Consider the following 25,416-nt stretch of genomic DNA (forward strand, 5'->3'; position numbering starts at 1 on the left):
ATTTTTAAAGTAACCCCTCCCAACTCTGGTTATGGTGTTTAATGTCCCCGCAAGGATGTAGTCGCTTTTAGCATCTTGTGAGTAACCACCATTTTAAGACACAAAAATTCTTTAAAAAGCAAGAGGTGTTAAAACACTGTTGTGTTTTATGTCATGAAATAAAATGTGAAAATATTTAGAGGTTCATTTAACTACAGACTTTTTTTTAGGCATTTAAACCAAAAAAACATTAACTTTGGGGGAATGGAGCCAGAAGCAGTAAAATGCAAATTTGCTTTTGGGTTTTCCATACAAAAATCTTTGCAGTACTCTATATGGGGAAGATTTCCGACACTGACGTATATTATAGCCTGCGTCAGACAATACTCTCGCGGACGATTGTCATAACGTTTATTTTATAGCTGGCTTTGGCACAATGGAGCCAGAAGTGCTAAAATGCTAACTCGCTTCTGAGATTTGCATACAAAATGTTTGTTATACTCTATGTGGGGAAAACCATTCGTAAAAATGTGAAAATAACTGTCAACAAGAACAACCACAGGTGTACAAACATACATTGTATCAGGGGAAATGTGTAAAGAATGAGGTAATGAGTTCAACAACACCTACAAAATGCTGGACACCTGATATAATTCACTATATAGCAGATATGAAAGTTGCTTTTCTTAAAGAAAACAAAGGTCTTCATGATGAACCGCAAAACAAAGGCTGGTTAAAGTGTTGACTTGACTCAAAGATCTTGGGGGTCTGCTAAACAGCCCTAAAAAAATTTAGCTTTCCGTGCAAGCATCAACCACAAGATAGTTTTGATCACAGTAATTTGACCACACCATCCCATAAATGTCATAAACAATTTAATAATCAATCAAAAGAGATCCATATTAACAAATGCAGAATAAAAAAATGCTATTTATTTGGAGTGAGAGGACAAAGTCAATAATGGCTGTCTGTACAGACCTGCCAATAACCTTCCAGTCACTGTGTGAGGGTTTTAAACGCAATAAATACCCTGATATTGTTAATCAAGTATATGAAAATAATCCATATAAACCTAAGGAGAATAGGAAAAACAGATGTCATTCTTTTGGGCGAAGCAGAAGGATAGCCTTCTCATCAAAGTCGGAGCTCATGTTTTCAAATATAGGATTTGTAGGATTGTAGGACAGTTTCTCACTCCAGTCAAGGTAAACAAAATTGTCCCTGCAGAGTTTAAGGCTCTGTTTACTTTCAAAACTCTAAGTATGTGCCCTGACACAACTGTAATATTCCACTCTCTGGCATCACTCCAGTAAAGTTTATGGGAAAAGATGCCGTTCTGGAGGCTAAGGAGGGACGCGGGGATCTAGGGACCAGTCTACCCAATCCACATTCACCATTCTTGAACCCTCCTCCCACTTGCATCTACCTCCTACTTCTGGAAGTGTACTTACAGTCCAATTAGCCAACAGCTATTTTTCAGCTTGTTTCATCCAATGTGGCCCTGATTGTGTCTGATTTGTTGTTTAAACCTAATGGGTTCCATCTTTTTTTCTAAAGGACCATATGTGACCGCAATTGTGAGCCTAAATAAAATACAAAATTACTTAATCTTTTCTGATATAATTATTTTTCTAAAGGGCCAAATGTGACTGCAATTGACCTTTCCCAAATCCTCGCCCCCCCTTTGTTCCTGTTGCTATGTTCAACAAGCTTTTTGGTATCAGCCATGCACTCCCAGTGTAAATTTGTGCACTCCCTAGGGGAAATAGTGAAGAATGTCTGGAGAAATAACAAGCTGTTCTGCAATATGCATTTGAGGGATACATTCAGGATTTGAGATAACTGTAAAGAAAATCTGCGTCCACACCAGCAGACGATAAAGTTAAGTTAATTCTAATATCGCACGAGGCAGTAGGCTACTACTGTCACATAAATGGATGTATAGCTAACCTAAATGTGGTGTATTAACTGTTTATATTTACTCCAAAATTTGTAGTAATATCACGTTTAGAGAGACAGTAACTTCTGGCAGAGTTTTGGTGGGCCGTGATCCTTCTTTCTGAAAACGAAAAGTAAACTGTAAATAATAGTTTAGTACAGAAAAGAATAACAGTCCATCAGTGTCTTTTTGTTGAATATAACAAACACAGTACAACTGTTGCTTTATGACTTCATTGCTGAAACGTCTTTCCCTTTTTGTCTTTCCTCATCACATCACAGGGACGCAAAGCATATCTTGCCAGCTTGCTCATACATCAATAATCAATAAGTCAATAAGTATAATATTCTGCCTTAAAACACCCCATCCCAAACGCCTTTTTCTGTTATTCGTACACAAATTATTCCAAAAATATCGTGTCTCGTATCTGTATTGGTCTAGTTGTGAAGTGAACTCGGCTATTCTCCTTAATTTAGTATGATTTTTAAAAGTTATAACTTAGTTATCGTTTAATGTTATAGTGTGAACGTCCTGGGTATATATCTCTCCGTTTAAAAAATTGAAAAGCTATTTTTCATATTAATCACCAAAGCTCTAATACGCCAGGTTTCTCGGACTGGTTTGTTTGTTTGTTTGTTTGAATGCATCCTTAATTATAGGCCTTAAATGGATATAGGCAAAAATAGCAAACACTCTTGACCCTTAACCTAAGAAAATCAAATAGGTTACCTGATGTGTCCCAGTGTTAAAAAGCTCTCTCTTGAACCACTCAGATTAGTAATGCAGACTCGATGAGATTAGTCTTGAGCATGTGTGTTGGAGCCACTGTATGTGGGTGGGACAGGATCCACCCAATTTTTAAGAACATTGATATTAGATCCACTCAAATTTACCATCAGTAATTTAGCGCATAGGCCTATGTCATTTTTTTTTCGGAGTGCCGCCAGTGAAATCTTTTCCATATGATGAATGGTTTATAAATAAAACTCCATTCCGAATTTTAGCTACAGCCCTGATGTCCATGGCACTGCTGATTTCTTAAATCTATTCCACTTGGCTTATTCAGAGTCCATATTAATTAAACTCATTAATATGAGTAGTCATACTTTATGGAATAATAATAGTGTTATTGATTATATGTATTAAATTTTAATTTTTAAATGAATGCCAACTAATTGGGCAATAAAGACCTCCCTATTACCCCTAACCAAGGGTGCCGCTAGGGTTTCTGGGCCCTCTGGCTAATTTGTACTCCGGGCCCCCCAAAGAGTTATTGCATATTGCTTTCAATAAGAGACAAAAAATATATAAATTTGAACGGTTTATTAATTTATTAATCTTAGTCCATACATAAAAAACTAAACCAAAATATGAATTACATTACCGAGTTACAAATACTTTTGCACACATACAGTAGGCCTATACTTGAGCTGTGAAACACACACCAATAAAATTGTAACATTTAAAAATGGCAAACAACAATACATCTTTTCTAGAAGTTTACTCTCTCTCTTAAATAAGACGAGATAAAGAAATGCTTGCCAAACACTTGTATAACTTGTATTATTATTAATATCATCCTATTCACAACAGGTTTCACACAAGCAAAAATAACAACGGATCATTAAAACAGAGAAAACAGATATAATCTTAAATGATTTTTAGGACTGTTTATCAACAGGATTCAAAAAATATTGCAAGGTGAGAAGCTTTAATATACATAAATGGACTAGTTTAGCCTTTGTTGCGTTTCTGTCTTTTCTAAAGCTCATCACAATCAAACGATTCTGAAATGCATAAAAATACTTCCTTGGCATATTGTGTTACAAAACATTTGGGTGTGTAAAAGATAGCATTGATAGTTTATGTTAATTCAAACGGCTTATATGACCATAACACAAAACAGGGAACGTAAATCACCTTGTTTTTAAAAAAACTGGGTGTCTAATTGTTTTCCTTGTCTCGTCCTCTCTTCTCTCTCATGGTTCTCTTTTGATATCCTGATTTTTCCCGCCGCTGCGCAATGTCGATACACATTCAGAACTGTTTAGCGCTGCAGCTCCAGTGCTGCTTCTCTGAATGATCCAATTACGTCTTTTTAAGGGGACACACACACCACATATGTCATAAGGGGACAGGCATATACACACGCGGCTTCTGCTGGGCCCCCAAACGAAACAAGGGGACTTAGAATCATCCTCATCCTCCCCTGTTACGGCGCCTGCCCCTAACATTACTATAAATTTTATTTTTAAATACATGTTAGCAATTTTTCAAATAGTTTTTCATTTTGGTTTAAATAAATGCTTGTACGATGATATGTAATGTTAAAATGTAGAATATCAAGTTTGGATAAACAGAACTCAAAACTTCTTGTCTTTCTGATAACACCACTAAAACTGCTGGTAAAGTGGCTGCGTTTTTTCCATTCTGAAAGTTTTTGGGGTGGACTCGCCCACATTTTCTGTTCTTCTGATGCCCATTATCTTGAGACAGCTTTCTAGGAAAGCAGCAACCCATGAGAAAGGAAAACTGATGGAGAAATGGGAAACACATCAGTGATCTGCATTCATTTTCATCTACAGGGAATTGAGTGGACCAACATTGAGTATTTCAACAATGCCATCATATGTGACCTCATCGAAAATGTAAGTCTGTCTAAGACGATATTGATTTTGTGATATTTTAGACAATCCAAACATATTGAATCAAGAGCCTATCAGATTAAAGTTCATTTTTGGGAACATACTAGCATATACTGTTGATGGCCTGAAAAAAAAGAAATCCCAATTTTTATTTACAGAACCAAAATGGGATTTTAGCTATGTTGGATGAGGAGTGTTTGAGGCCCGGCACAGTAACGGATGAGACTTTCCTGGACAAGCTCAACACTGTTTGTGCTGAGCACAAGCACTTTGAGAGCAGACAGAGCAAAAACTCCAAGTTCCTCACAGACCACAGCCTTCCACACAACTGTTTTCGCATCCAACACTATGCTGGCAAGGTGAGACCTTTAATGTTAATCTTTGTCTCTTTGTAATGTTTTTACACCCAACATGTGCTCACAGTTTTGCTTTAAAATACAACTCTGTTCTGTGGATGGGTGGCACATTAAGGTCACTAATAACAACAACAAAAATAGTCATGTTACATTCAAACAGTGATCAGTAATTTTAATGCTAAATACTTTAAGTTGTTTAACAATTATTTTGTACAAGTAATAAGTTTTAATAAATGCTGCGCAACTGGTAATGTTATGGATTAAATGAACAGTGTCTATTTACAATGAGCCAGTCTTGTTGACGAAGTCGTTGACGTTCGTTCCGCCCAACAGCATCTTCTTGTGAGTAGAAAAAGTGACACGGTAAGCGCATCTGTTCTAGTGGTGTGAAGCGTTAGAGCGCTTATGGAAAGCTTTTCACGCAAGAGACCGGAGTTCTAACCTCTCCTTAGTGTCTTTTTTCCCATCACATATGCGATAATAAAGGCATTAATTTGTTATAAAATTACGAGATTATGGTAGATTTAAAATTGTGGTATGTTTGTTGTCAGTCGTCATCAATATTTAATGATAGATAGATTCGACATAGAAATGACACAAAAAAGAAGGATACAAAGTGCATAAGATATCTTTAAAAATAGTTAACTATTTTAAATCACACATACTTGAGAATTTTAAATAATAACAAAAAAGGAAATAAAATGTGCATGATTATCATACAACTGAAGGAAAAAGAAGACAAATGCACGACTAAACAATTGCATTTTTAATATGGATGTTTAATTCCATCTACACAACATCTTTGGGACCCATCATACGGTCACACGGCTTCTCCTATCACTGTTATGCTGATGACACCCAGATTTACATCTCATTTCACCCAGACGATACCACTGTGGCAGCATCGGGAAAAAAACATCTTAATTTTCCAATCATTTATAAATTAATGATATTAATACATTAATATAAATTATATAACAGCCAATATAAATATAATATAGCTTATGACCCTCCTGAAAAGTTTTAGACTTCATGCACTCATAATAATAAAATAAATTATTGGTAATAAAAATAAGGGTTATTGGAGTTATTTTTTATTTATAAAAGTACAAAAATAATCACTTACATGCAGTTATTTTTAAGTCCCAAACTAAAACAGAGATGAGTGATTGTGGCCTTGCCTGCCTCGTCAAAATAACCATAACAAATTTTTTTAACAAACATGATCGCTTGGCAACCTCTAAAAGAAGGCAGTATTTAGTGATATAGGCTATACAGTCGTGCGCCTCGGAGGAGCGCGTTTCTCCGCAGCCAGCCTCAACAGACTGAGAAACAAACTTTAATTTTGATATGATTTATTTTACTCGACAAAGCACATATTTTTTCTTTGAAGAAACTCTGCTCGATGTGGACGAAGGTTATTTTAACCTAAATATTCAGTGCCTTTGTGTTATATAAACCGTATACATTCTGCACAGTTAGCCGACTGCATGTGAATTATTTTTATTTCATTACGAGGTTCTTTGTTATTGAAAAAAAACGCTATATAAATTAAGTTGAGTTGAGTTGTATTTACCAATAAATTAAATTCAATTAAAGACTTTCAAATCCAGTCGCAGGAAGGCTAACGTTATCTCTTCATCATTTTTGCAACCCGTTACCTCCTGCAGCTCTCCTCACAGAGTGTAAGTCCATCAGATATCGATTCGTGTTTGTGCTCGTGTCCGATCACTCTCACTTGGATCTGCCTAGGTTTGGAGGCTTGTGTTGAACTAGAGAGTTTTGTCTTATTGTTAGATGTTGGCTAACTTCACCCAGGCTATGAGTAAAATGGACGTATGCTGTAAAGCAGGTGATGGGCGGGGCTTGTGAATCAACCCTCAAACCAAAGTAACAAGTGTGATTTCAGCCGATAGAGTGCTGCTTAGGTAGCAGCGACAGTAAATTCATCGAGTTAAGAGTCGTTGAAAACCATCTTGGTGTTGCTTTAAGGCCTTACACCCGTTGGCTTGTTAATAAGTGTTTCTTGTCATTTAATCAGTTGTCAGCAACAGGTTAGTGTTCCAACATATAAAAACAAGACCTAATAAAACAATTCAAAGGGAACGATGAATATGGTCGGACCGCAGAGTCAAACTGAACAGCTTCCGAGGGTAACACACAAATGAAGTCAATGCATTTCACAAGCATGAATGTACACAGAGTCTGAATTTGAAATGGCATACTCACTGAGTAGGTACTAACAAAAAGTAAGCCAATTCCACTGGAAAGCTGCAGACTTGGCAACACAAACCAGCTCGCACTGTTCCAATTTGGTGGATGACCTACGTAAAGCGGACCATAGAAACAGATGCTAATCGGGCATCTAGTTATTAGTTTGCTAGCATGATGAAACATAGTGCAACACTCACTGCGTATGCTCTGGTGCCAAACATGATTGGCAATGCAATACAATAAAATGAACGTCAATATCCACTTTTATTCATGCATGTTTGGGTTTGTACTGCAAGAATAAGATAGCTTTATAAGTTATAGCAAATTGTGTCATACAAATAAGTAGGGCAGTAATAGGGCAAAGAAGGAATATAAATTCAGTACTGCTAATTTACTCTCCAAACTCCCCTAAATCTGCCATTTGTGAGCATAATTTAGCAAAAGTCTGCATTGTTTTGTTTTGCATTGTAAAGATGTGTAACAAAGTGTAATTAAAATTAACATTGTGTGTACACAGGTGCTGTATCGGGTGGAGGGATTTGTGGATAAGAACAATGACCTACTCTACAGAGATTTATCCCAGGCCATGTATAAAGCTAATCACAGTCTCATAAAGCTTCTATTTCCTGAGGGCAACCCAGCCAAGGTCAACCTTAAGCGCCCTCCCACAGCTGGATTGCAGTTCAGAGCATCAGTGGGGACACTTATGAAGAACTTGCAGACCAAGAACCCAAACTACATTAGGTACAAATTTTAACCACCACATGGCCATTTTTAATAACCTTCAGTATATGTTATATGAATTTTATATTATTTCTTTTAAAGCATATTTTATTAAGTTGCTCAAAATGCTGGACAAAATAGTATAGCATAAGCATAACAACTAGAATAATAACAGGAATACAATTAATTACAATTACAGTCAAACATAAAACAAACAAAAACCAAATAAAGAGTGAAAAACATGACACGAGATCACAATCGACATTCTGGCTGATTAAAAGCAATCAAAAACAAGTGGGCTTTCAACAGAAATTTAAAAGGTAAAATGGTCTGAGCATATATTATGGTATCTGCAGTGTTACCATAATGTGACCATTCTCTTCAGTATTGTTGTTACTGTTACTGGAAACCCTCCGCTTTTTGCTGGAAATGGGGCGGATACCATCAGCTTATTTGTATGTAAAGAGAAACACCAAGACAGCGTGTTCTTCCTCACTGGGAAATCTTGACATTTAGGGCAATGTATAATAAAAGTGTATTTTGGGCTATAACTTCACAGTCACATTCTGTGGATCTTTCAATACATTTTGTAAAAGGGCTAAATTTGGTGCCCTTTAATTTGATAGGCCTGCAGGATCCAAACCTGGTCTCTTCAATAATGTTATTTATACAATACATAAGTAGGCTACATAATGTACACATACAATAAATAATCTTGCATTACAGAAAAGAAAATTGGGGGATCGAAGTCCTTAATCATCATAAAAACATAGCAGGAAAACTTCTTAATGGTCCTAAAATACTTTCTCCCCTTTTTTTATATTTTTGAATATGACTTTTCTTTACCTTTTATCTTTTGGTGGTAAAACATAAATACCACAAAGATTATAAAACAAACAAGATGAAAATAACTAACAAAGAGATCTAAATAAAAACATTACAGCAAATGTAATGCACTACCTGTAGATTTACTCCTCAAATTAGTAAATGACACCCACATGCTCACAAAAACGTTGAAATGTTGTAGCCGTTCTTTGATAAAAAGGATCCATTCCAAATGCAAAATCATTGCCAAATCCGAAACCCACATATGATACTTCTCATTTTATTTAAGTGTTTTTTATTTTGAGGTCACATAAATATTTGAACACTTGCACTTGTAAGATTCAGGCAATATTTTACACTTTCACTTAATATTTAGTATGTAATATTTAAGTTCTTGTTCTTCAGGTGTATCAAACCCAATGACAAGAAAGCACCCCACATTTTCACAGACTCGCAAGTATGTCATCAGGTGCGCTACTTGGGTTTGATGGAAAATGTACGTGTGAGAAGGGCTGGTTATGCTTTTCGCCAGGCATATGAGCCCTGCCTGGAACGCTACAAGATGCTCTGCAAGCAAACATGGCCCCAATGGAACAGATCAGCCAGGTTTGACCACCCAGCTCTTTAAACTGTATTTATTCAATTATTTTAAAGACCTGACCTGGACCAGACCAGAATATGTGGAGCCCAAGTCAACCTTAAATACATGATGGTCTGAAGTTGTTATGCTAAAATGTAATTAATGTGCAGTTGTGGCCTGATTAGAGAGTTAGACTTATTAGCCGGAGCGTCTTAGTAAGTCTTAGTACTGACAGGAAATGTATGTGAATGAACAACATTCTTGACCACTCTTATTACCAACACCTTGAGCAAGGCACCTTAACCCCCAATGTGTTTAATACTTACTGCTGTGTGTGTGTGTGTGTGTGCGCGCGCGCTCACGTTGATGGATGAAATGCAGAGCACAAATTTATAGTACGGGATACCATACCGGTTACATCTTACCACACTTTTAAAATGTTATTTAAAAGTTCTGCATTATGTGATATTAGGTATCAAACTGCTGTACCTCAATGTATGTGCTATATGTGAATGACATGGTCAATTGACAGCTTGATGCCATGTGTTCTATCAGGGAGGGCGTTGAGGTTCTCCTGACAGACCTACAGGTGCCTGTAGAGGAGTTTGCTTATGGACGTTCCAAGATCTTCATCAGGAACCCCAGAACGGTGAGTTCAGTAAAAGGTTGCTGACTGCTCACAGTCTTTGCTGAAAGCTTTTTTAGTCCAAAGGAGTAGTTCGGCCATTGTGCAATACTTGAAAGGGAATTAACAGTACATTAGGGCATTCATGTAGTGAATCTGTAGTGTCCAGAGACTCATGCACTCATGCAACACTCTATAATCCAAATTGTTCAGAGGAGAACTGTTTCTCCGAGTTGAGTCTATTCTCTCCCCTCCCAAGGTTTTTTCCCACTCTTATACACATACATACATCCATAGTGGAGTTTTGGTCCCTTGCCACTGGCTCACTCACTGCAAAACTGCTGACTTTGCTGAATCCATAATTATAAACACATTAACTTACCTTGCCTTAACAAATATTCTTTCTCCACATTTTGGTATTATTGCATATTGTTCTGGTTTTTGTAATTTTATTTTAATTTTAGTAATTTTCTCGTATTAAAAAAAGCAACTTCCCTTGTGAAAGAAAGAAATGCAAACCACACATGGTTTCACTTATTCCCGACCCCATTCCCCTTTCAGTGTCAGTCAGTTAACATGGGAAAAGAGACTCCACCTGAGAAATACCATAGAATCCCAACAACCATTGTGCTGTATTAGCGTCAGTCACCGCTCTAACAGATCATTTATGTTTACCATTCCTCTAGCATTATCTCCCTTCTTCATTTATCCTAATGAGTTAAAAATCATGTTCCATCCTCTCCCCAGTTCCAGTCCCATCCCGGCTCTACTCATTAAGTAATGTTCCAACTTGAATTGTGGAAATAGCATTTTCCCATCTTGTTTAGTATGTTGAAAAAAGTTTTGTTCAATTTCAAATTCAATTGATTTATATAGCGCTTTTCACAATGTGCATTGTTCCAAAGCAGCTTTACAGGAGCAAATAAGAAAAACAGAAAAACACTGAACGGTAAAACACAGCACAGTGCATGGTGTTTATAGACCAAGCAAGATCATTCTAATAAATAATATCTAATAAATAAATAAATGCTGTCTCCCGGTGAGCAAGCCAACACTGCCCTGCTTTGGCGAGGAACCCAAATTCCACTGATGACTAAATTGAGAAAAAATAAACCCTGGTAGAGCCAGATCTCCTATGAAGTGTCATAGCTGCACTCAGTGCCCCCGACCAAAAGCCACCGAGCAAACGTCCACGAAGAACAGGGAGAGTCCACTAGCCGCGACCCAGGAAGCCCCACCCGCCGAAACCGTGCAGGTCCAACCCGGTTCCATTCCGCGTTTGACAACAGACAACAGAGGAACAACCAGGGAAAAATAGTTAATGGCATAATGTAACTTTATTCCTCTCTTTTCCGATATCGACGACAAACAAGACCAAACCAGACCCACACAGCCCCAACAAATGAAACCCCCCCAAACCACAACCAACAAGCCCCCCCCCCACTCCCCACAGAAAACCACCCAGCAACCTCCGATCAAAGTCCCTGAGTGCAGCCATTACTTCAAACTGCTGTCATGTGATGTAAGTTTAGCATTAAATACCAAGTATTGTAAATTTAGCTTTAATGTGAAAAGTAGTCCGTATTTGCTCTTGGTTGGGGATGGAATTGCCTGACATTTACATTTACATTTAGACATTTAGCAGACGCTTTTATCCAAAGCGACTTTCAAAGAGTTTAGGAGCAATAAGCGATAGTTCATACAGGATCCATAATACATTAGGTGCCAATACAAAGTTACTGGTTTCAACAAAAGCTAGACCACTACCCGTTGAGAGAAAGGGTTAGTGTTTTTTTTTTTTTTTCATTTGTTTGTCAAGTATTTATGGGTTTGAAGTAGTTTTTTAAATGTTGTGAGAGAAGTGGTTGAACGGACAGAGTTAGGAAGAATGTTCCACCAGGAAGGAATTTTGAATGAGAAAGAGCAGGAGAGCGATTTACTGCCCTTATGGGAAGGCAATACAAGCCGCCGCTGGTTTGCTGAACGCAGGGATCTTGATGGGGTGTAGGAGTGCAGGAGAGTGTGGAAGTAAGCCGGTGCAGATCCAGTGATAGTCCTGTAGATGGTGCTGGGATGGTCACTCATCAGGCTCTCGCAGGAGGATGGCACATGATTTTCAGATGTAGCTGGCGTAATCTCTAGTTAAGGATGGGCATATGAGGTTCATCTGGGCCTGGCGGAATCTCTCACTTCCGGCGGGGGCAGGAGAAGAATAATTTGCGTAGCTGCTGTTCATTAACTTTACATTAAGTGAAAGCCTGGCTGAAAAGGATGTGTCTTTAATCTAGATTTAAATTGGGAGAGTGTGTCTGACCCTCGAATAGTATCGGGAAGAATATTCCAGAGTTTAGGTGCTTCGTATGAGAAAGCTCTACCCCATTTGGTGGAAATAGTTAAAAAGTCTACAGTTTTGAGATCTTTGAGATCATGATGGGTGGCAATGTGGTAGAAGCTCTGTAATGTATAAAGGGGCTAAACCGTTTAAGGCTTTATAAGTAATTAAATGGAACTTCAAAGTCAATACGATACTTAATGGGTTAACCATTTAAAGTGTTGATGATAACATTGGGGTAATGTGATCGAATTTTCTTGACCTGGTTAGAACTCTGGCAGCTCCATTCTGAACTAATTGTAGTTTGTTTATTGATGATGCAGGACAACATCTAATGTAGAGCATTACAGTAATCAAAACCTGAGGACACAAAAGCATAAATAAGCTTTTCTGCGTCAACACATCAAATATTTCGTAATTTGGCAACATTTCTAAGGTGGAAGAAGGCTGTTTTTTGTGACATTTAAGATGTGATTTTTTAATGATTGGTTGCTGTCTAATAAGGTCTAGGTCTTTTACTGTAGTTTTTGAAGTAAAAGTGCAGCCTTCAATTTGCAAGTAATAATCCAAAATATTCTGTTTACATGCTTTTGGTGCCATACATTTTTTTTCTGTTTTGATAGATTTTTAAAGAAGGAAATTAGTAGTCATCCAATGTTTTATATCTTCGATGCACTCTTCTCGTTAATCTTTTTTGGACTTCATAGGTGCGAATGCTTCTAATGTGTTAGAGAAAATAGTGCCCATGTTGCTGGTCATGTCATCAAGCGATTCTGTATTTGTTGGTTAGGTTATTAAAGGAGTCAGATATGGCAAGTTCTTTACGAACAATCTTTAGTAGTCGAGGTAATTGTTCTACCCTGTCGATATTGAGTTATATGGCTGATTTCTGAAGTGTGCATGTTATAAGATGATGATCGGTGACAACGTCGCTATGTAGTATAATATCTATATAGATCGGCTCAATGAGATATTATCAATTTTAACACACAATTCAAAACACAAGACACAAATAGTAAAATTATTGGACATTTTCCTTAAACATCACGTAGGAGTTCTGTGCCACTTACTAGATCTCTCCTCAAAATTACTTGATAATTATGAATATTTTTTACAAACGGGAGTCAAATTCAATACCAATGAAAAACAATAGTTACTTTATTTAACTCACATAAAGGAGGAATGCAATAAAGTATCTTACCATTTAAGTCCCTTTCACCTTTTTTTTCCTGCGCCATCTTTCTCCGTCCTTCTGACACGCATGCTGGCTGTCAATGCAGAGAATGACAAGTTGTTAAAGTCTGCGGCATGCTTGCTATATGCAGTGATTTTGGTAATATTCCTTTATTATTATTATTATTATTATTTTTGTATCATGCACCTTAAAGTTCAGTCTAAGTTACGAACTAGGTGCATTTACAGTGTTAATTCATATTTATTTGCCCAAACATTCAGTAAGTGACAAATGTTCACTGGAAACGGTGTACACATTCATTTGTGATTCATCTGCGGATGCGTGCGGAAAGTGCTGCTTCTCTTTAATTGTCTCACAGCACAGAAGACCTTGTGGTCATATGCGCCAGGAGTTTCGGTACCAAACCCACAAGAACACCAAAGCTTGTTATTCCTTTCATACATTTATTTTGGATACATTTTATTTATTTTTGTCATTAAAAGGATCCTTTGGCAGATGAAAAACCTTTTCATTGGCCTTCTTCACAATGCGTGAAAATATGTTTGTAGAAATGCCTGTCAATTTCTGGCATTTATACATCATTTGCTTTTGTTATTTCATAGGTGTCAGCACAATGTTAAGAGAGTAACTGTTTTCCACAACTTGATTTCCTTATATTTTAACAGTATGCATATGGTCACTTTAAATATGGTAAAATATGACTATGATCATATGAATCAGATTTCATGTGTTTGTTTTGGCTGTTAAAGTACACAAAAGCAATTGGATTTTGGCTCCCTATCTGAACAGTCTATGATTTTCTTTTTCTCCAGCTCTTTTTCTTGGAAGAAAAGAGAAGCGAGTGCCTAGAGGACCTGGCTACTCTAATCCAGAAAATCTTCCGTGGCTGGAAGTGTCGCACTCAGTTTCTGCTTCTGAAAAAGAGCCAGGTAGTGGTATCCGCCTGGTATCGAAGATATGCGGTGAGCTTCATTTATTACACATACCAACTCTGTTTTAATATTGTTTTGTAGTATTGTCCTTAAATTTAAATAATATGGATGGTTTAATTTCAATTTGTGTTATTTTCAATATGCTTTATTTGCTTGCCGGTTACTTTTTGATTGTAGCAACAAAAGAAGTACCAAAAAACCAGATGCTCCGCCTTAGTGGTTCAGTCTTTCATTAGAGGATGGAAGGTGAGTTTTAATTTCAAATGTTGTTAACACACATTGGGGCTAGTTTACTAAATATTAGCATCACTACTACTATCCTTTCTTGATTTTTACTACAACATTTTATTAGGCCCGGAAGATTCTGCGAGAGCTGAAATACAAGAAACGCTGTGAAGAGGCTGCTACGACTATTGCAGCTTACTGGCATGGAAATCAGGTGCTCCACCCCATTTTTCTTTCACTCATTACTATACAGAGAAAGTAGACATTCAAAGAAAGGTCAAGTTTTAAGTTCGGGGTTTAGATTTCCAATGAAACAACAGTGCAGCTTCAGCACTGCTTTGGCTTATTATTAGCTTTCTAGTGTAAAATGAATTTCTGCTCCAGATCCGATTTACACCTTCCAGTCACATCTTTTTGACTTTAAAGTGGCCGTGCAACGGTGTGTCATGCATTCTGACTTCTTAACAATGTTAAACGTGCTGTCTTCTCATGCTTAACCTGGTCAACTGGTCAAAAAATGAGTTAGGCGTATTATGTAGTATTTCTGTGCTCGATCTCCCCCAGCGATCGTACAGGTTTCGGAATTTTTTATTCAAACGTATAAAACTGTTTTGTAACAATTTTTCTTAGTCCCTTATTGGACAATTCTCCCGGAAAAGCACGCGTAATGCCCACGCGGCAGCAGGAGAAGGAACATGCGCAGATGTCACTTTCACTTGTAAGCAGGAGAGAGAGAGCATACGTTCGCGAAGTTCAGGTGTTTGTTTGTTCACTGCATTCGGGTAATGAATGTTATATAAACTGTGGATATAACGCTGGTTTTGGAGATGGTTGGAAACTGATATATGGATCCGTCCCAGCCTAAAAAATGTTGGACATGCGGTGAGTGAACAATGTTTTGTTAACAATGGGTGCGCACATGCTTTGTTTGAGCCTACCCCACCCCCCGCACGCACTGTATGTTTTCGGAAACAATCTTAAAGGTGTATCTATCTTTTATAAATGTGATCAAACTAAATACTCTTCGAAGATACGAAGTATGCAAAACTACTCTATAGGTAATCAAGATTAATATGAGATTGGCAGAAACCCCATGTTTTACGGCCGCTTTAACTTTTGATACCCTGTGTCTGCCTACATTTCGGAAATCTCTGCTTACTTGTGTAGGCTCGCCGGGAACTGAAGCGTCTTTAGGAGGAGGTGCTGAAGGTTTAGTAGGAGGAGGTTCTTTGTGAATTCGCTCGCTCACATAACAATCTGCGGGTCGTTGCATTACAACAGTGTTTTGCGGTGCTGGGGAGTAGCTAAAGTAGCAACACTACTAACTAACTTAACTACATTTTTCAGTAGCTTGAGAGAATGTAGCTTTTCCAGTAGTTAATAACTTTTTTTACGAAAGTAGCGGTGTAGCGTGACCAAAAGCTACAGTTTGTTCTGCCTTCGGAGTAGCGCTGCTGTTTGACCTCTTCTTATTATTACTGTATCACAAACTGAAATAGTTAATTATCGCCATCTTCTGCAGTGACTATGTACTATGGCATTACGCTTCATAGAGAAGGGACGGACAGAAGTGGGTAAATATTTAAAGTTCGACACCCCCATCCTATTAAGTATTAAATATGAATCTTATGTAAGGAAAACAATAAATAAACAATACAATTATACTGGTATTGTAATACATTGTTTTCAACTTAATTTAAAACATAAGACATAAACACATACTCAGTTGTGTCACATCACATAACATACTGTTGAATACTTTAGTATTTCCTATAGTAGATTGTATTATATATTACAGTTGTAGAATATAATGGTAACAATCACACTATATTAACATATACTGCAGTATTATTCTGTAGGATTAGCTATAGTCAATTTATACACTTTGTAGTATGCTTTATATTTACTGTGGTAAAGTAAAAAAACGGTAGAGGAAATTTATCATACAGTTTCATATAATTAATACTGGGCTATACTTCTGTATTTTTGTGTGATTTTCCTAAAAATCTAAGTAGTTTCAAAGAAGCTAGCCAATTTTTATAGTATGGCAGAAGGCAGAACAAAGTCAAACACTGAGATGACAAGGAGTGCAGGAGCTAGATGAGCTGGATAAGGAAACTAAGAAAAAGTCTTCTGACAAATATGATGTGTCTATTTGGATGTATTTGTTTTGATTCTTTCATTCTTCTGAGTAAAAATGTGGACATATGTTAAACGTGTGTTAAAGGCTGTTTGTTCTGCTGTTTAAAAATAATATACATTTTTCATTGTTCAGATCTTAAACAAGGACTTTCTCATTTTAAACTTTTACTTCCAAACTATGCATGCTGTGTGCATGCTGTATACACACTTTTGATAATGTCATTTTATGTATTTATTTTTTTGCCTGAAAACTCTTCTGAATGGCCTTAGTTCAGCTCCTCTGTTTTCTCATTTACCTATGATCTTTAGTATTTTAAATTGTCCTTGCATCTGTCCTTGCTGAACATGTGACTGATTTAATTTCATTGTTTCAGAATTTTAGGTAATTCTTGTGCCTTTTACCTCTTTTCCACTCTCATCTTTTTTTAATTTTCCCCAAAAATGGTCACACTATACAGGCCCGGAGAGAATTGCGTTGCTTAAAGCATACAGCTTGCATGACCTCTGTTCTAAACACTTTTAAACTCTCATAATTGTATTAGTTATCCCTAAAAATGGTAACGATATACAGGCCCGGAGAGAACTGCGGTGCTTAAGCGTAAAACTCGCAGTAAACACCAGCCTCACAGCAAGGTAGACTAGACCATAATCCCATTGAGCAATATTCCTAGAGCGTACCTCATCTGTCATGTATGCGCTATTCACATTCTATTGAAATTAAATAAGTAAGGAGAATCGATGGGGTGTTGGGCAGAGAGAGAGGAGAGGAGTACAGACAAGGCATTGAATACAATCCCTTAAACCCACTTTCTTTGATCACCGTTGAAGCAAGCACATCCAGACGGGTATCCTCAAGACCACACTGCGGGCAGCCGACCAGCTGGCACTGCCTCTGTATATGCTAAATGGTCCATTTTATTAAGCAGTCCCTTTAGTTTTAGAAAAGTTCCACTCTTATTAATGAGATAAAACAATTACACACAAGTTATCGATTTAACACAGCTTCTCATTCACTGAATCAAAGTGGTTACGGATTATACTGCATGCATAAAGATTGATACAAAATTTAATAAAGACTGTGTATAATGATATAATCCCTTTGAATTAAATAAAAAAAGGTAATGGACTAATAAAATACCAAAATAATGGTCACAGGAGACAACATAAATTTCTTCTATGGGAAGTGTTCAATGTCTAACACATTGAAACATTATCTCCTGTCATCTACAAACAAACTTGAACATCTCTTTGCATGTTCTCATTGTACCTCTGATCTCTTCCTTGCCTCGTTTGAGTGTTTTTTGCTTTCCTCAGGTGTTTTTGTTGTGTGCTCCTAATATTTCAGTTGTACTCTTCTATTTTTGATAGTTTTTCCTTGTTCTCATCAATTTTTCTCTAATATAATGTGAAGATATGTTCTCCACAGGAAAAAACATGACAATGTCAGTCCCCCTTCACAAGCAGTAAATTCAACAGCTGTGATGTGTACATCTCCATGGAACTGACATTATGCTGCCTAACTCTGCGCTATTTCAATTTTTTTCTTCTCCTCTACATTAATTTAAGGTCAAGTTTTCTCTCTCTTCCTTCTTCACTTTCTACCCACCCTCTTTCACAGGCACGTAGAGAGCTGAAACACTTAAAGGAGGAAGCCAGGCGTAAACACGCCATCGCTGTCATTTGGGCCTTCTGGTTGGGATTAAAGGTATCTTCCAATCACTGCAACTTGTCTTCATGACATTTCCCCAAGCTAAAGTGTTGGACTCATTTGGGGATGAGTATAAAGTATGCATATAGTCAGCCTCTAAGTGTGACCTAACCACCTGCTATGCTCTGTAGAATTCCACAGGTCTACGTTTTAGTGTTATAGTTTTAAAATATGAGTTTCAGTCAATACAACAGAAACAAATCTTCTCTTTTAATGAAGCTCTGTAAAAAAGCATTGACCGAGTTGTTTAGAGACTGATGCCTTACCCTTCTAAATTCCTAAGGACTTTAGACACTGCACACTGCACAGAATACCTAATGATTCCATTTTCTTACTGTTAGGGGCAGATCCAGGCTCAGTAAATATACTGAGCTTAGCCCAGACACCTGACAACTCTGAAACAACGTTTATTTTCTGTACGCCTTACAGTTATTTGATGTTTAAGAAATTTGTTGTTTATCGAACCTTTGTGTTGTGATTGTTCCACTTTTTTATGACTTCAGGATAAAAAGGTTTTGTGAACATAAAACTGATCATGTTCAAAGAAAAACTGTTTTACTTTGCGTTTCATTCATGTTTCTATTAACAGCCTCAGTTCTCCCTGTCCCTGTATTAGGTCCCTGTTTGTCACAAACCAACTATCCTAACCATGTCCTGTGCACATCCTGTTGTTAACAAAGAAGAAGTGATTTATTGTGCACTCTGTTTGTTTTTCAGGTTCGTCGGGAATACAGGAAGTTCTTCAAAGCTAATGCTGGCAAGAAGATCTATGATTTCACCATCCAGAGAATTGTAAGAAACCTGTTGGCTTTATAAAATGCAGTTTGATGTAACCTCTGCAAGCTGTTGCAAAATGTGACAGATTGGAGATATTGTATATATTGGTTTTTACTAGTTGAATAGTTATGGTCAGTTTTTTAATTGCTTAAATGACTCTTCACATCAATTACATTGGTTTGTAAGTGAAAATATTTGGTATTTTTGTCTGTGTCTGGATGGCTAGTTTTATGGTGGTCCACAAGATTTATGGCTTGTGTTTGAACAATTTAAAATTATATAACTAGCACTAGCAACTACAGCACCATCACATTTTGTTAATAACTTCCATTAACATTAACGTTTATAACGTTTATAAACATTAACGTACATGTTTAACAGTTGCTTACTATACAAAGCTCATGAGACCTCAGAAAGTAACACTTTTCTTTCTGTTGTTGCCCTGTACCGTATGCACAGCTGAAGTCATGTTACTACCTGATAAAAAGGGTATGCATTGACTAGTGGCAAAATTAGCTGGTGCAATGCCCTTGGAAATATTTTTCATATCTTTTCTTCTCCTATAAGGGAAAAAATGAGTTTTCATTCTTTTGTTTAAAGATGCAGAAGTACTTCTTGGGCTTGAAGATGACGATGTCCTCTATGTCACCCGTCGATGTGAGCTGGCCAGCAAAGCCATATGGTTTCCTAGATAGGACACATCAAGAGATCAGGAGAATTTTCCATTTGTGGAGGGTCAGTTCTATCATTTGCATTATGTACCACTAAATAAACTATTGTCATGTAATATTTGACAATATTAGCAATTGAAATGTGATATTCTTCCTTGTTGTGTCCTTTAATTAGTGCAATAAATATCGCAGCCAGTTCACAGAGGAAAAGAAGGCTACCTATGAGGAGAAGCTTGAAGCAAGTGAGCTCTTCAAAGACAAAAAAGCATTGTATCCGAACAGGTATGAAAAGTTCCGCAAAAAATCCAGCATGATTTTCCTTTATTCTTTGGAAGCAGAAAATATGTTAGGCAGGCTGTTCCTACAAAAAAGTTTGTTGATGATTTTTTGCTGCCAGGCCCTAAAAAGAACACATACTGTGTAGAGGATATGAGGTTCTGAGTTTCTCTATGGCAAGATTTTAATTATTCTAATTATATATTAATTTCATTCCAATTATTTAATTCCATATTTCTCTTATGATTGATATTTCATTTTATGGTGTGTTTCTATTGTCTTCCCAGTACAGATAAGGGAACATCTCAATCACAAGGTTTTCACGGAAAAAATTTTATTTAATGTAACCAGTCATTTCCACTTTGATTGGCACCTGCTGAACCTTTTTCTTGTCAGACAAAATCAGACTGAGCATTTTGACAGTGGACAAACACTACTGAGATTTCTTTTTCCATCATCATTTAATCTTCTGTCTATTGTTCTTTCCAACCTACTCAGGTCTGCCTTGTGGTTGAGTAGACTTGTTGATGCTTGTGTAAAGGAAAAGTAATTTTATTGAAAAAGGGTGATCTTGTGAGACCTATTGCAAGAAGTAGTTCTGGATCTAAACCTTGGATCTGTAGGATCTAACATTTTTTGCAGTTATACAGTAGTTGGATTTCTCATTTCTGCTTATAGGCGTAACAAGGAATGGTTTGTCCTGTTTTTGATTTTAACATGCTTAGTACTCTGTATGCGTCATTAGGGTACAGTAGAACAGAACAGAACTTTTTGTCATTATTTAAGGAACATAAATTCACACAAAAATAGAAACCCTCTGAGGTAGTGCAGTGACAGTGCAAGTAAAGTAATAGTGCAGCAAAGCAATATAGTAGGGAAGGGTTATTGCACTATTTGCACGGGATAAGTATTTGACTGTGTGTGATTTACAAATCACCTCCCCACATCTGTATTTCACGTGCGCATTCGCACGAAATAAGTGAAGCCTGTGAATTTACTCAAATTTACTGACTTATTTCCCAGATGTGATGGCAAGGCTTTGCGTATAGTTTGTATAGCCTATGGTTGTATGGTGTGTAATGATATATGATCGTACCTGTCAGCATATGAGAATCGCGATTGTGGTGATCTTCAGAATATTTATAGCAGACTTCAGGCTGGTATGGATTGTAGAAGCGAGAGATTGTGGTGAATATCCCTGCTAGCTTGTCTGCACAGGTCTTCAGGATTCTTCCTTTGACTCCATCTGGACCAGCTGCTTTTCTATCGTTGATCCTGCGAAGGGCTGATCTTACTTGGTGTTGCTGCAGTTGTATGGGGTTGTCTCTCTCTGTCAATGCAGTGTAGATTGTCGTCTCTTCGTTCCGAGACACAAAACGGGCAAACAATGTGTTTAGAGTGTCTGGCAGTGTCATCAATGTGTTTATCTGTGGCTTTGTTGCTGTCCTTTTACCCTGACACATACATCTGGAGTTGTAGCTGTAACTTGAACATTTCTATTCTGTATAATTACATTTTAATAGATATCTTTCTGCTTTGCAGTGTGGGGCAGCCTTTTAAAGGAGACTATGTGGAGTTTTCTAAAAACCCCAAGTACCAGAAGCTAAACGGCTTAGTAGAGGATAAGGTTCTTCTTGCAGATGTGGTCAGTAAAATCAATCGTGCCAATGGCAAGGTGAGAAGAAACAAAATCTGTGCAGGAAGAATTTTAGGTCTTTGCCTGTTTTTATCTTTTTATTTTACAATTGTCAATTTACTGGTTCACATTTTAGGAAGCTCCAAGAATTTTCCTCTTGACCAAGAACAACTTTGTTCTGGCTGATCAGAAGACAGGTCAGGTAAAGGCCAGTGTACCGCTGCCCGATCTCAGCAGTGTTTCTGTTAGCACTCAGAACGATGGCTTCTTTGCCCTTAGGCTCAAAGAGGTATGACACCGAATGGTGGAGGAAAAAAGATTCCTGAAAAGTATCCATGTATGAAGAGATATAAGTCTGTGTGGCTTGTTTATTATAAATGCATCGCTTAAGGAATTGGTCTTAACACTCAACATTTATTATCAAATATTATTTTTATAACTTTGTCTTTAAATCATACTTTTACCTGATAATTTATTTTAATTTACAGTAGACACATAAACAGTAGTGTTGGTACAAAGCTAATTGTACTCTCTCTGTAGGGTGCCACATCAGCAGCTAAAGGTGACTTCTTGTTGAGCAGCAACCGACTGATTGAGATCATAACCAAACTTCATCGCACTGCTTCAGCTGACAGGAATCAGATCAATATCGATATAACAGACGAGTCAGTGTCCAACTTTTTTGGTTCTCTTGTTTTTTGACTTGCTTAGTAAATGTAATGTAACTTCTCTTCTATTCTTTTAGGTTTCTTGTACAATTTAAGCAGGACAAAGTGTGTGTTAAATTCATACAGGGTGCCACAAAAAATGGCAAAGATGTCTTGTGCAAGCGTAAAAACAACCGCCTTCTGGAGGTATCTGTTCCATCACCATAACAACCAGCCATGGCAGGAGTGTCTACACTTAGATTCTTCACCCCGCAGTTTCGTAATGATTGTGCAATTATGGCATTCTTCGTATTTTCATTTCTGATTATATAATATCAATATAATTTCTTTTGATTTTGTGTTCCTAGTGCTGCAGTTTATTATTTAAAAAAATCATTTGTGATAAAAAATCTTGTGCAATTTTATTTATAAAATAATAGTTTTTCTTTGCAGTATACTAAATATTTTTCTTTACAGTTTAATGGTAAATGCTTTTTTTGCATTTTGTTTATCAATGATTACCCTATATAGACCACAAATTAAATCAGGGTACTTTTAATGGATTAATTCAATGGAATCAATGCATTCGTGGTGTGTTTCAATACACCCCAAATTATTTCCATCTATAAAGGCCTTCATGCAGCAGGATTAACAGGTGGTTCACTGATTCTGAATTTTGAGTTAAGGCTACATTTGTAGTCAGAATGGTTGGTATGCTTGTTGCCAGAAGACCTTATAAAAACCTAAACAACCTACACAGTTGCATCCTGGTTGGTACAATCCTTATTAACAAGAGGTTGTTTTGACCCCTAAACTTTCACTCAGTAATCAAAAGATGTTATGTACATGACCCTTAAACTTGTTTTGAACAGGGCTAATAATAATGGTTGTTTTTTGTTGTCCCATAGGTTAAGTGTGTATGCTTTTTTGTAATGGGTACATCATTTCATTTTTGACTTGTTCCAATAATAATGTTGAGGCTTGATTTAGGTATACATTTTTAAAACAGACAGGCACAGACTCCATATGATATTTTCCCACATTGTTTTAGTGGACTTTTTGTAGTAACTTCTAAACGCAGTACCTGCCAAAATAATTTTCTGCAGTTCCACAATGCTACAATTGAATTATAAGTTGGGATAACTGATAATCGTTATCGCCAGTAAAGGATGATTTGAAATTACTTCATGTCCTTGGATTCTTCATAGTATTCATCTTTTTTATGCGTTGCTGGTAACTCGTAGATTTTGTGTCAGGACAATAAAATGAATGAGAAAAATTGTTGTTTAAATGTTTGTGTGCCTAAATGTAATTCAAATCTAAAAAATGTAGAAGTGTTTCATTATTTGCCAAATGTAACAAACAAATTGTTTTTCATTAAAGCAATAAATTACATTGACTAAATAGTATGATTTACACCTTACATACTGGCTATGGATTACATTTTAAATGACTAAATAGTATGATTAACAACTTACATACTGGTTATAGATAACAATTTAAATGACTTCTATATCAGTGTGTACTCTTTGTTTTAGTGAGAATTGTGCAGGTGAATATGTTTTTTTTCCAGCAATTGAATTATTAAAAAATTTTGAGAACTTTCTACAGTGGATGTTTCTAGACAGATCTGTTGGCAAAAACCAATGGCCTATATAAATATTTGAGAGAGAGAGAGATATTCTTGTCTGGGGGTGCAGCTCAGTCTAGCTGTTTTCATCACATCTCTAGGTTAAATTCCATGGCTTGACGGGACTGCTGATGTCATGTCCCTATAGAGCAGGCCTTGACAGATTGTAGATGATACATTTAAAAATAACAGTTCTTCCGGATGACAGGTGAACAATTATAAAAACACAATTATAAAGAAATAAAACGTATACAGTTACAGTATGTAAGAACAGCCAAATACCTATATACAAAGACAAAGGCTTTTATACATACAAAAATAAAAACCATCATGAGGTAGTGCAGTGACAGTGCAAGTAAAGTAATAGTGCAGCTAGTAATATAGTGGGGGAGGGTTATTGCACTGTTTAGTTTGATTGGGATAGTGTGTGATTATGCATGTAAGCATCTAACTGCCTGGGGGAAGAAACTGTTTTTCAGTCTGCTGGTTTTGAATTTTACCAGTCTGTACCTTCTCCCAGAAGGAAAGGGAGAACTAATGATGTCCACGGTCAGCGGGATCTTTTAAAATGCAGTTGTCCTTCTTCTGAAGTCGACCAGTGTGGATGTCATGGAGTATGGGCAGTGATAACCAATCAAGTGCTCAGATGCCCTTACTACCCTCCCCAGGTCCTCCTGTTCTCTTCTGTCCTGCTGGAGGACCACACTGTGCTGTAGTAAGTTAACAGGCTCTCTATGGCAGAACAATAGAAGTTGGTCAGCATGTTTTGAGGTAGGTGAGCGTGTTTCAACTTCCTAATGAAACATTCTAAGAACTAGTTATAGTGGAATTTTAAATACACATATCTGTTAGCACAACCAATGACCTATATAAATATTTGAGAGAGATACTCTTGACCGGGGTTGCAGCTCAGTCCAGCTGTTTTCCATCACATCTTGAGATTTGTCCCAGGTTAAATCTATGGCTTGAGGAGACTGCTGATGGCATGTCCCTATTGAACAAGTGTTGACATATTGTAGATGATGTGTTTAAAAATAGCACCCAGTTGCATAGCTGCCCGCCAGAGTTCCCCCTACCGTGCAGTCTGGGAACAGAAAAGGTCAAACCCATAATTTACAGTCCTGCAGACATGCCCCAAAAGATATGGTTAGCCCAGATCCTAAAAAAATCTGTATTCTGCTAGGTTCTTTTATATGAAATGAAAGATACTACGAGAAGGATTATCCAACATTACACCTGGGTTAAAATATTGGATTGGACCCTAACATGAAAGGGGCCACCGTAGTAACCTAACATAACAGAAGTAATTTTCATTGTTAGAAAGCAGCTTTACTATAAGCAATACATTAAATTTATTTA

The 25,416-nt window shown here is 37.0% G+C and overlaps 1 protein-coding gene across 2 annotated transcripts in view; it reads left to right on the forward strand.

The window, feature by feature from the left end:
- Positions 1-24,004, forward strand: part of myo1b (myosin IB) — a 151,570-nt gene extending 127,566 nt beyond the window's left edge. Inside the window, exons 15-30 of one of the 2 annotated variants that reach the window (XM_056754921.1) lie at positions 4,504-4,566; positions 4,722-4,922; positions 7,651-7,877; positions 9,087-9,287; positions 9,817-9,910; positions 14,226-14,375; positions 14,523-14,591; positions 14,698-14,784; positions 18,331-18,417; positions 19,138-19,212; positions 19,798-19,932; positions 20,044-20,150; positions 21,687-21,819; positions 21,917-22,069; positions 22,321-22,445; positions 22,526-24,004. In XM_056754921.1, the coding sequence (XP_056610899.1) occupies positions 4,504-4,566; positions 4,722-4,922; positions 7,651-7,877; positions 9,087-9,287; positions 9,817-9,910; positions 14,226-14,375; positions 14,523-14,591; positions 14,698-14,784; positions 18,331-18,417; positions 19,138-19,212; positions 19,798-19,932; positions 20,044-20,150; positions 21,687-21,819; positions 21,917-22,069; positions 22,321-22,445; positions 22,526-22,655 (2,037 nt within the window). In that variant the 3' untranslated portion in view covers positions 22,656-24,004. The remainder of the gene's footprint in view (positions 1-4,503; positions 4,567-4,721; positions 4,923-7,650; positions 7,878-9,086; positions 9,288-9,816; positions 9,911-14,225; positions 14,376-14,522; positions 14,592-14,697; positions 14,785-18,330; positions 18,418-19,137; positions 19,213-19,797; positions 19,933-20,043; positions 20,151-21,686; positions 21,820-21,916; positions 22,070-22,320; positions 22,446-22,525) is intronic. The other variant, XM_056754922.1, reaches the window with a different exon arrangement.
- The last annotated feature ends 1,412 nt before the right edge of the window (positions 24,005-25,416 follow it).

This window comes from Triplophysa dalaica, chromosome 8 (assembly GCF_015846415.1).
Source record: "Triplophysa dalaica isolate WHDGS20190420 chromosome 8, ASM1584641v1, whole genome shotgun sequence".
NCBI classification, from domain to species: domain Eukaryota; kingdom Metazoa; phylum Chordata; class Actinopteri; order Cypriniformes; family Nemacheilidae; genus Triplophysa; species Triplophysa dalaica.